Here is a 12,566-nt window from a genome sequence, read left to right as displayed (position 1 = left end):
TAGAATCAGTTTGCAAATTACGGCCGGCACTCTGTTAAGAGGTGCCAAGTACTCTCGGCTGGCAAACGCTACCGGTGTGTCACTTTTGAGGGTCTTGTGTCTGCTGGAATGGACTGATTTTGTCTGACTCTTTCCCATCATCCAGAGTTGAACACTAGTCAGATCCAAGAAGGAGTGGGAGAGGCCATCAATGGGATAGTGAAGCACTTCCACAAGCCAGAGAAGGAGGTGAGAGACACAACCCCCCACCACATTGTCTATTATTCATCACAGTGAAGGAGACAGTGGGTCCTCTGTCTGTACACTGTCTGTACACTGCATGCAACATTGATCATAGTTTCACTCACATGTGTTCTGAATGAACAGTTTCATATGGCCACAACTAATGTGTTGGACCAGGGTACTTTGAAAAGAGACAACATCAGTTACTCCTTTTCTTTCCCTGTCTGTTTTTCTATAGAGGGGCAGTCTGACCCTTCTGCTGTGTGGGGAGTATGGTCTAGTCTGGGCTTTAGAGCAGGTGTTCCAGCATGGCTTCAAATCCCCACGCCTCTTTAAGAATGTCTTCATCTGGGATTTCTTAGGTAAAGCCTCCAAAACACGACCATTACACCTGAATATACAGTATACAGTATCATCCGTGCCATGCTAATGGATGAGGTTGCTCTTATCAATGTCTTTTTTCTGTGATTTCTCCTTATAGAAAAGTCACAAGTGTACTTTGAGAGTGCTGAGCAGAGGGAGGTGACTCCAGATGAGAACTGGCAAACCAGAGTACGCCACTTCTGCCGCTTCATGCGGGCCATCAACAGCACATCTAGGAACATAGGCAAGGATGGGAAGTTCCAGATGCTGGTGTGTCTGGGTGCCAGGTAATGTCTCCTCTGTAGCCTCACAAACACACACAGAACAACAGCTATCATCAGGAACATTTGAATGGGAATTCATTGTATAGCACTAAATGTCCTAGTCAAAAGGGCAAATTAGATTTCTTGAGTCGTTTTACAAGACATCTTCAATTCAACTGAAAGGGAGGTGTTTTCATTATCTCTCTAATAGCAGCTAGGGTTGCAAAGGGTCGGAAACTTTCCGGTAAATTTCCGTCATTTTTCAGGACATTTTCCATGGGAAGTTAAGCCCGGGAATTTGAGGAATTTAGCTTAAATTCATCAAAAAAGTTAGCTTATAACAGTGAACCTGTTCTAGGTTAGCAATTCTAGGTCTTGGGGCATATTTTGGTTAAACTATCCCCAATTCAATGGAATTGCAACCCTCTGCATGCACAGTGCATTCTTCCATCACATGTGCAGTGCACTCTTCCATCACATGTACAGCTGATTCTCAAGATCTTGCACACTAATGAGATGCTATTGAGCCCACACTACTACACTTCCTTATCTGAGCCAAGGACTACATGTTTTCTGGTAAATTTTGATTACAATACTGGGTGGGATGAATATATTTTATATGACATCCATGATTTGTTGTTAACTAGTAAATAGTAGCCTACAGCAAAGTGTGTTTAAATCATTTCTAACTTGTTAACAATTTCTGCAAGTTAGTTTTTGCTACCATGTGGGTTTTAGCTTGCTTGAGCCTGCTAACTGAGGAGTGTTAATTCACCTGTTTCCATACATGTTTCATTTTAAAACATGTATCTTACAAAATAGTTGTTTAATCTAACTGCTTAACTAGTTATCTGTACATGGAATTGTATTCTGTTTTTTTTTTACAAAAAAATGTCTAATCTTTACAGGAAAATGCCACTGATGTGTGGAGACATTTCACTGCAGCAAATGTAGAAGGAAAGGCTGTGTACATGTGCAAATACTGTGCCAAATCAAATGTGAAGAATGCAACAAAGATGCAGAATCATCTGGCCAAGTGCATAAAGTTCCCTCAGCACTCACAACAAGCAACCTCTGACAAAAGTCCCTCCACTTCTATTTGAGGTGAAAATGATGAATCAGGCACCTTATCGAAAGCAACAGTTCGTGGTCCTCCTGGAATCAGAAGTTTTTTTGACTCATTGGAGGAACGTAGTCAGAGAAATGCCAAGGAAATGGTTAGGTATGTGAAGGGTCATCAAGTTATAGCAGCAATCTACCTCACCAATCAAAGTGAGAAGAGTAAGAGCACAACATTGAAGCTGCCCAGCAACACCCATTGGGGTGGTGTTGTCATCATGTTTGACAGTCTACTGGAGGGGAAGGAGTCTCCAAGAAATGGCTATATCACAGTCTGCCCATATGGACAGCCCCATCAAGAGGATCCTACTGGATGATGTATTTTGGGAGAGAGTGGTAAGCAGCCTGAAACTCCTGAAATCTATAGCTGTAGCCATTGCACGGATTGAGGGAGACAATGCCATCCTGTCTGATGTTCAGACTCTGCTTGCAGATGTAAGAGAAGAAATCCGTACTGCCCTGCCCATTTCACTGTTGCTCCAAGCAGAGGAAACTGCAGTTCTGAAATACATCAAAAAGCGTGAAGACTTCTGCCTGAAGCCCATACACACTGCAGCATACATGTTGGACCCCAAGTATCCTGGCAAGAGCATCCTGTCTGGTGCAGAGATCAACAAGGCTTATGGTGTCATCACTACCGTGTCTCGCCACCTTGGCCTGGATGAGGGCAAGGTTCTTGGCAGTCTGGCCAAGTACACTTCCAAGCAAGGGCTTTGGGATGGAGATGCAATATGGCAGTAGTGCCAACATATCTCATCAGCCACCTGGTGGAAGGGAATTTGTGGATCTGAGGCTCTTTCCCCTGTTGCCTCCATCATCCTCCAAATCCCACCAACATCAGCCGCCTCAGAGCGCAACTGGTCCTCGTTTGGGAACACACACACCAAAGCCCGCAACAGACTGACCAATACAAGGGCTGAAAATTGGTTGGTCATCCGGGCAAATCTTTGGCTTTTTGATCCTGACAACGAGCCATCCTCAACAATGTAAAAAAGTGACAGTGAAGATGAGGCCTCGGAGCCTGATGTTCAAGAAGTGGAAATTGAGGAGGTCCTGGGAGAAGACATAGAAGCCTGAGAGGAAGACAACCAAAGCTTTCGTTTCTAGACTATAATTTTACAGATGTATGTTGAAAATGTTTTTGGGAGATGAGATGGATCATTGGGGATCATTCAATATTCCCTTTCTTTTGTTGTTCAGTGAAATCATCCCATGTGAAGAGTCAACTCATTTAATTGAAGTTAAATTCGTAACTATATTGTTTTTTTTATTTCTATTGGAAGGATTTAATCATTTGCAATTATGTCTACTTATGATAAGGTAAAAGGTTTATGTTTCTGTCTCCATATGATATGGTAAATATATCCAATGCAAAAAACATCTACATTTAAATTGTATTATTATTAATTTGCATATATTCCCGTTAATTCCAACGGAAAGTTTCCACCTCTGAATATTCCCAAAAATGTGCAACCCTAATAGCAGCACAGCATTTATCACTGTGATAACAGAGTGGGTGGCTTTGTCCTCTTTTGTAGTGCTAGAGTGATCCCTCCGCGCCTCCTGCTTCAGTTATTCTCCCTCATACTGTGTGTCTGCCTATCCTGTTGGGCATTGTATGAGTGTGTGTGTATTTGTGGAGGTTGTATACATAGAAATACAATTATATTTTTATGGTTGTATAGTTAAGCAATAAGGCACTAAGGGGGTGTGATATATGGCCAATATACCACAGCTAAGGGCTGTTCTTATGCATGACGCAAAGCGGAGTGCCTGGATATTTTATTTATTTAACCAGGCAAGTCAGTTAAGAACAAATTGTTATTTACAATGACAGCGTACCTCGGACAACACTGGGCCAATTGTGCACAACCCACATCACTCCCAATCACGGCCGGATGTGATACAGCCTGGATTCAAACCAGGGACTGTAGTGATGCCTCTTGCACTGAGATGCAGTGCCTTCGACCGCTGAGCCACTCGGGATACAGCCCTTAGCCGTGGTATATTAGCCATATACCACAAACTCCCGAGGTGCCTTATTGCTATTATAAACTGGTTGTCAACGTAATTAGAGCAATAAAAATAAATGTTTTGTCATACCCGTGGTATAGCATGGATGAGGTTAGCATTAGCATTCAGGGCTCAGCCAATTAGCATTCAGGGCTCGAACCACCCAGTTTATAATCCCACCTTAAGCTTCCACACACTAGTTCAAAACATACAGTATATATCCTACCTGTTATGACACCTCAGACTTCCTCTTTCTCTCTCTCAACCCTTTGTGGCAGAACAGGGCTTGGTACTGTAGCTCAAATGCACCTGCCACTTCAATGAAATACCTTCTCTTTGTTCTTTGTCAGAAATCTTTTTAAGTGGCACATAGCGAGACCAGACATGCCTAAATGCAACGTAAATAATACCTCAGTCATAACCAAGCTTGAGCCCTTCCTATCTTGTCTTTTAGCAGGTATGAGGATTTACTAAAAACGGTCCCTGAAGTCAGTCTGGTAAACTTCCTATTTCTCTCTGCTCTTCCTAGGGACCATTTGTTACACCACTGGATCGCTCTCCTCGCAGACTGTCCAATCACAGTGCAAATGTACGAGGACACAGCACTGATAAAGGACCGCTCATTGGTAAATTCTCTGATCAGAGTGCTACAGACTTTGCAGGAGTTCAACATTACCCTAGAAGCTTCACTTGTCAAAGGGATCGGTATCTAGGCCCTCTTTCGTTCACACCAATTGGACCTGACTAAGGAAGACTGTTAGGGACCACTAAAGAACAATTGAACCTTTTTATGCAGAAAAAGACTTGAACAATTAAGGGACGATTTCTGGCTTATATTAAAGCTACTGTTACATTTGCCATATATTAAGTGCAATGAGCCTTTCAAAATGTGTTGTTATTTTTATCCTCAACAATGTTGCTGTTAGATGTTAAGAATATGTTTTCTATTACGATCCATGATTTTCACATTGTTGAAGAAGATAACCCACCTGTTGTATACTACTTTATTGAAAGCTAAATATTTTCATTGTTATTGTGAACTGCTGACAATGGCTATATTCTAAAAAGGAAAACAAGGAACAAAAACTGTTAATATATTTTCAGAGAAGAACAGTATTATTTTGATATGTCTGTCAAGTTGCTTGCTCTGTTCTAATTCTAACTGTCATAATGCAGAGCTTGAAGCAAATGATGTAGAAGTATGCTTTATAAGTATGACTATGACATGGTATAGATGTTTGTGTAGGGTGGAAAACTGATTCATCTACATCAATATGACAGTGTGTAAATTTGGATAAGTCCCACTGGAAGTACCGTAGTATGCAACTATTTAATATGGAATAACTTGGCCTAGGAAGAGGCTCCTGGCTCCCCCTGTGAATAAGATAATGTAACGTATGCTAGTGATGCTAGTGATGCACAAAATGTATTCAGTTGGAGAAGTATCACTATATGGCCATGTCAATGCTTCACACTTGACACAAAACTCTTCAACAGTACAGTACTCATCATAACCATGGCTTGGTAGAAAGTGAGTCATTTATAAAATGACAGGCTTCGTGTAAATACCTCTAACCAGTGCATCCTTCTTTCCAACAACTTCTCATTATTCCTCACCTGTTCTGCCCATTCCTGGCAGGTTTACAACATCATGTCTGTTCAGTAGTGAAAATTGTATGAGCTGATTGCCACTTAAATTAATAATGAGTGGTTGCTATAAAAGGCCAGATTCAAAATAGAGCAAACAATCCTCCTCTGAACTGTTGGTGTTTCTGCTATGCAATATAATCCACCTCACACAAAAAAAATCTACCCAAGATCTAGATGAGAATCATTGGACCTGCTCTATTTTTCTTACTGTGCAGCATATGATGATGAATAACAACAGCAGTTTGATAGAAGTAGGTGTGAAGGATGTCTTTCCTGTGCCAACGTCTGAATTGTGTTGGTTGTACTATTCCATTTACAATTGACATGAGCATCTTGGGAGATATATTTTTGTTTTTCAATACTGTTGTACATTTATTGGCATAGCCTATAATGTAGTGTTTACTAAGTGAGGAAATGTGTACAGTGTAAAAAAATAAATAAAGAATACAATTACAGAAATGCATTAATATGGATATGTTTTTTGTATTTTTATTGAAGGATTATAACTGACTGGAATGGGTACACTATAAATTGCTATATGGTTATTGATGGTATTGTAAATGCTCCCATATATTCCCCATATGAACTGTAGAGCAATAATAACAGAACTTTAACTAGCAGAGAAATCAAACACTGATAGCAACGCTTGTAACAACAACAAATGCTGGTTTTAAAATGTAAACAAACTCATTCGCGCCATTTGAAATACTTTTTTTTAATTGTCCATTCATACGTTGATGATACGATGCTTGTTGGGACATGGAGTCTAATGAGGTGTTGATTACATAGGATTAGACGGAAAGCATTTCCACAATCACTACTACTCCCATAATCCCATATTGTTAAATACCATGCATAGTGTGCGCCAATTGGTTGAATTTGTGTTCAAACGGACACGTTACACTCCTAATATGGTGTTTCTACGATGGAACGCTTTATTTTCATGGGTTTTTTTTATGCTAATGTCATTCTAATACCCAGCTGTATGCAGCAGCAGTAGTAGTAAAGCATGCGCAGTGTGTAAAGAGACAACGGTGAAGATTCAAAGTTTTTGTTCGGTAAGTCCACTGTTATTTAGCCTTTACGCAATTTGCATTTAGAAATTAACGCAAATACTCATGTTTTACAGATCTTACATTTAATTTTAGTCTGTCGCGTGCGAACTATATCTGCAAGGGGGTCATTGTAACAATGGGAGAGCATGGATGTGGAGCGTGGCGTGGTAGCTAGCTAACGTTAGCAGGCTAGCTAACAACAATAGTCAGATTGCTATTTGGCGCTCTCAGCGGGCGAACGTTTGAATTTAAAGGGAAACGATATAAAGTATTGTGCGTGTTAAATCTTACAACATTTTCATTTAAAATTATAAAACGAGCCAGTTTCGCTCAAATCACTTTTTATGTCGCTTTTTAATTTTTTTTATATGACTTCGTCCGCTTTTTGTTTCTTCAGTGAAAGGAGTTCTCCTTCCCCGCTTTTTGTTTTGGATTCCCCAAGTAACTGATAATCACTTTCCCGACGAGAACACATCAGTTTTAAACACAGTTAATCAAAAGGGCAATAAGAAAAGCATAGTTAATGTATTACCAGCGACCCACTATTCTAATTTGTCGAGTATTTGCAGTAGCCAAGTTAGCTAGCGATGGCGTCATTACTAGCGGGGGTTGCCAGATGCTGCCATTCTATTTTGTTGGATTGCTTGCAAGTAACAATCATACAATGATAGTTTTGGCAATATACCCTTGGTGTATTGTAATCTACTAAATGGAATAGCTAGCTTGCAATGGTTGGCTAGATTTAGTTGTGAGTCTGTGCTTAAAAACCATTCAACCAATTTCATCATTTGGTTCCTGTCCCGCGAGCTTTGTTTAAAAATAGTCTCCTCCAGTCAGGAAACAAAAAAGCGAGATGGGAGTCGCAGCCTATAACGTTAATTGTGTGTATGCATAATAACGGGGATGTCTAGCAAATCTATCACCGGTGGCTAAGTGATTGTCATTAATTTGTATAGTAGCTTGCAAGATTGATAAATAGTTGTATCGAAATGCACACAAAAGTTTGTATTTATTTGCTCCGTATTGCTTTTTTGTGTAGTTAAAATGGGTCATTCGTCAATAAATATGAGAGCTGAAATTGTAGAATAAGACAGCTAAATGGAAATAACACAATGTTTTGACCAATGTGGGGACCCGCCCCTTTCCACCAGGGGAAAGCATTACAGCAGTAACGTTACAGTACTATTACTACTCTGCATTCAATGAATGGCATCCTTTCGTAATCTATTTGTTCTTTCTCTGTAGGTTTCCCATTGATCATCATGTTTGGTTTTCACAAGTCGAAAATATATCGCAGCCATGAAGGATGTTGCATTTGCAAAACCAAGTCCTCCAGTTCACGCTTTACTGACAGCAGCAGATATGAAGAAACCTTCAGGCTATGTTTTGGGTAAGCTTGAAGTGTTAACTACATGATAACATAGCATTCATCAAATACTTCCTTTTCAGGGAGTATTAAACACTACACACCTATTTCTGTATTGTATATTTAATTAATGTTAATGCAGAGTTTGCACCAGTTTATGTCCCAGTGATTGTATGCCATAAAAGGTCAAACGAGTGATGGTCAACAGATTGAATTGGGAAGATATTATTAACTAATCTATGACAGATTCTAGGATGGCTTACCTTATTTTTTTGCTGTCTGAAGAACAGTGATGCTAACTTTGCAGTGCTTCATATATGTTAATGTTATGTCTGTTATGTAATGATGTTTACTGATTTGCTTGAGGTTTATTGTGCTTGTTTTCATTTCCTTGATTATTTATCAAGGTTGTCAGAGGATCGTGTGGGAGACATCTGCAATGCCTGTGTGCTGTTAGTAAAAAGATGGAAAAAACTGCCAAAGGGCTCTAAGAAGAACTGGAACCATGTATGCACCATCTTTTTATTTTAGTTCAATGAGGATTCACTGTAAATTTTCCTGTAATTGATGCTGTGTGGAAGTTGAGTGATTGACATGTATTATATGACATTAGGTTGTGGATGCAAGAGCTGGGCCTGGCTTCAAGCTAACCAAACCCAAGAAGATGAAGAACAGTGATGGGAAGAAGAAAAACAAACTGAAGAGGCTTCACAAATTCAAAAGACAAAGTAGGTCACTTGTCTTGTATATATTCTATAATTTTTTTTTTTTTTTTAACACCTTCAACATTTTTAAACCACTGAGTTTTACTGCATAAGTCTTTGTTTCACTTTAGTCACTAGGCCCTGCTTGGAGGATCCAGGTAGAACATGCAGATGTTGCCTCTAAATCATTTACCATGAGAGAATGCCACCAAAATGGTCCTGTTTGTCCTTTCAGACTCTGATGCCCACAGCACGACCTCAAGCATGTCTCCATCCCAGTCCCCCAGCTACGAGTCAGATGACGGCTCAGACATTGAGTCCAAACAGAGGCGCCCCACTCCTTCTGTCTTTTCCTTCCTGGACCGTTCTTACTGGAAAAGGTATGTCAATGAAGTATATGAAATTGAAGTCTGTCTGGAAAATCTAAGTTTATAATTTAGTACTGTAGTTTATCTGGGACAATTCTGCAGAAATTGTTCGTTTTTAGGACAAACTATTGAATGTATACTTCATCTTCTTCCCTGTAGGCAAAAGGTGTGCTGTGGGATTGTCTACAAAGGGCGTTTTGGTGAGGTGATGATTGACCCACGTCTCTTCAAGCCCTGCTGCAGCTCCAAGAAGCAGGAGACGTTGGTTCCCATGCAGGACACGCACCTTCCCCTTCCCACCATTCACCCCCCGCCTCTCCTGCTACCTGAGGCCCTGAAAGAGGACTGGTGATGGCTCTTGAGCACCCCCTTGGGGTGTCAATGGCACCCTACAAGTTGTCTCCAGTGGCAGACTACCCCCAAAACCATTCCCTATTAGTTCACTGTGCATTTAGATGGCTAAATGATTTTCCTATTTTTGCTTTGATATGTGTTTTTGTTTTTTATACATTCATTTTCTTATCTTTTTTTAAGAAAACTAAAAATAACCACAAAAAAATGTTTTTATAAAGGCATTAGTTGTACTATTTATAGGATGAGGAGTCAGAATTCTATTTGGCCTTGAAGGGCACACTATCCAGGTCTGATTTAATTTGGTTTGCAACATTTAAAGCTTACGGTTACCAGCATTTGTGTATATATTATGTTCCTTTTGCCAGCATCCAGTCTTTTCAAAAAACAATTTTTACCGATGTCTAATTGGCAATGAAGTGTTCATGTGCTGATATGCAAGACTCCACCAGCTAGATTTCAAAAAAAAAAAAAACCATCTTATTTGCGTTGATGGAATGGACATTTTTAAGTGTTTTCATATACTTATGTTCCCTTGACATTCGAGTAGATTGATTTGATTTATAGCATCTTAATATATAAAGGGTTATGGGCTATGAGAGGTCCTCAGTGAGTTTATATGTTATGAATTGCCTTTTAAATGTATACATGCATGCGTTGTCTCACTCTTTCCCACACTTGCATGGTTTGGCAAGCACTGAGTAGTATTGTACATTGTCAGATTTGTAAACACTCCGTACCATGAGCTTATCCATTGCTTTTCCAGCAATTTCATGCAAGTGAGTCACGATAGATTGAGTTAGACCAAGCATGCAGAACTCATCTTTGTCTTGGAATGAAAACTAGGCAATTATTTATTTGTAATTTGTAGTCTTCCATGAGCTGAAAATGCACATTTTATAACCATATGTTGAAAGTGTTCTTGTATATACACTTGTGAGTGTTTTGGCTATGAGAACTATTTTAAATTACAGGATTGACAACTCATATTTTTAAATCACTAAGTGTGTACAGATGTGAAAATATTTAGATTGAGGCATTCTTTTATGGCATCACTTGTAACTTATTCATTGGCCGATAAGTGGCTAGCCTAATACCCAAGTTTGTCACAACACTTCAGGGGTTGTGTTTGGTAAGACACAATGCAGCAAAGATTTTGCAACCAATTATGAAAATTAGCATTGTGGTGTTGGACAACTTCCAGCAGTAATACAGTTTGTTCCTGCTGAATACCACCCATATATTTGTCCTATGAGATGAGTTGAAGGCCAAAGCAATACTTACACTATTAATGTTCTGTGTTTGTTGGCATCTTGATATTCTGTTATTGAACGTGTATTTTATATTTTTGGGTTTGTTTTGTTCATCTACAGAAAGCAAATCAAAGCTGAGACTATGCAGACATTTTGAATGTGAGAAATGACCTAAATGTTAAAGGAGCAACGTTTGTAAGTCCATCTCTGCCTCGTAGCAAATAGTTTTTTCAGCATTTCATTTTTTTTTAAGCGATATTTCATAATTAGAATGCAACTTTGCCTCAAGGGACAACATACGTTTATGGTTAGTGGTCGAGTCAAACCAATAAGATGTGTACCTCTGTTAAATAATGCACAGATTTGCAGTAAGTGGCATTAATTATTATCAGTTTGTTGTCAGACAGGTAGCCTGAGTGACAGTCTGTCTGTTCCGTCATGCCAACTTCTTGTTACTCTTTGTCATGCCAAACATTGTATGGCTTGACTATGATATCAATGGCGTTTGCAAGAGCACAAACAGATCTGGCACCTGGCTAGTAGACAGGGTATCTTGTTGTGCAAAGTTATTTGCTGTAACTGAACTTCATCACAGTAGAATGGTTTGTGTCAATATACTGTATAACCTTAGTTTTCAAAACAGTTACTTTTGTGTGGCAGGTTAGTTGAGTGTTGAAAATCTTTCTGTGATTCTTAAATAATGCCATTAAAAGGAGAGCTGCTGCTTCCTTTTATCAAGATGGAAATTCTAAACTGTTTTTGTATATAGGGAAATGCTTATTTTATTGGTGTTTGCATGGTACATTTGATCATATGAGGTGTGCCTTATAAGAATGAACGTTCCTTTTACATTATGACATTTAATATTTATTTATTTCAAATCCATTTGTAAAACTGATGCTGTTAATTGAACCATTAGGACCTTCAAGTCATTTTAATTTTGTGCACTTCTTTCGATTTTGTTATGTTTTTGTCTGTATTGTTATTCTGTATCTCAACAACTACATTAGTTCTGTCTTGTAATAAAACATTAAATATCCCTTTTGCGTCTGCGTGATCTCATTTCAACCGCTAGATGGTACTCAAACCGTAAGGTTATCTCTACGATAACCTTAGTCATCGTAGAGATTGGAGAGGGTTGGTTTAAATTAAAGCAACGAATAATGCATTTTATGAGTTGCACGACCGACTTTTTTTTACTAGTTCAGTATAATAGCTCACAACTATACTATTTTAATTTCGTCACCAGTACTCTTAGGAAGTGACATATCTGAGAAATGCCAACCCACCTTGTGAATGTACGGCTGGCGCCTCACACGGGAGACGTGCGCAGAATCAATGATCACAGGTAGGCCTACGAGGCAAAGAATGTCAGTTGCACAAACCTCTCATTTTCATTTGGATAATCGAATATTGAACGGGTAAGGCGCTCAATATTCGATTTTGCCCCTGATGTTGAACACTCAAAGGCGCCTGAAGTAGCTCGCATGAAGGCTTCTTCAATATAAAGCCGCATTCACGTCATGCTAACCTAGGCGGAAGGTACCAGAATCAATTAATCGGAAGCTCCACGCAAATCATTTACTTTCATTTTAACTCAGAGGTCCCGAGATTCCGACATGACATGACGCGGCATAAATCCGTGTTCCAATGTCGATTGCCTATTCAATGTCTTGTTCATCTCATGTCGGAAACTCGGAAAATATCCGACTTGCTTAAGCCACGTTCGGAACTCGGAAATGAAAGATTTGCCAACTCGTTGTATAAGGATGATCCAGACTTTCGCACTTGGTAAGTATCAGTATCAACCAATTGTAACCTCTAAGCAAATAATTTACG

The 12,566-nt window shown here is 39.3% G+C and overlaps 2 protein-coding genes across 3 annotated transcripts in view; both read left to right on the top strand.

Annotated features, from left to right (window-relative positions):
- The window catches only part of dennd5a (DENN/MADD domain containing 5A), a 94,076-nt gene extending 87,979 nt beyond the window's left edge, over positions 1–6,097 (top strand). For both annotated transcript variants that reach the window (XM_014176039.3, XM_014176038.3), the window contains 4 exons: positions 146–228; positions 461–584; positions 704–872; positions 4,510–6,097. In XM_014176039.3, the coding sequence (XP_014031514.2) occupies positions 146–228; positions 461–584; positions 704–872; positions 4,510–4,693 (560 nt within the window). In that variant the 3' untranslated portion in view covers positions 4,694–6,097. The remainder of the gene's footprint in view (positions 1–145; positions 229–460; positions 585–703; positions 873–4,509) is intronic.
- Positions 6,098–6,617: 520 nt separating this feature from the next.
- Positions 6,618–9,932, top strand: sinhcafl (SIN3-HDAC complex associated factor, like). The gene is given in 6 exon segments (NM_001141427.2): positions 6,618–6,688; positions 7,931–8,075; positions 8,459–8,558; positions 8,665–8,779; positions 8,991–9,135; positions 9,283–9,932. Coding segments are annotated over 5 exon segments (681 nt in total). The 5' UTR covers positions 6,618–6,688; positions 7,931–7,947; the 3' UTR covers positions 9,476–9,932.
- Positions 9,933–12,566: the final 2,634 nt, after the last annotated feature.

The sequence above is a fragment of the Salmo salar genome, chromosome 26 (assembly GCF_965601325.2).
Source record: "Salmo salar chromosome 26, fSalSal1, whole genome shotgun sequence".
NCBI classification, from domain to species: Eukaryota; Metazoa; Chordata; class Actinopteri; order Salmoniformes; family Salmonidae; genus Salmo; species Salmo salar.
This window is presented reverse-complemented; position numbering and strand designations above follow the sequence as displayed.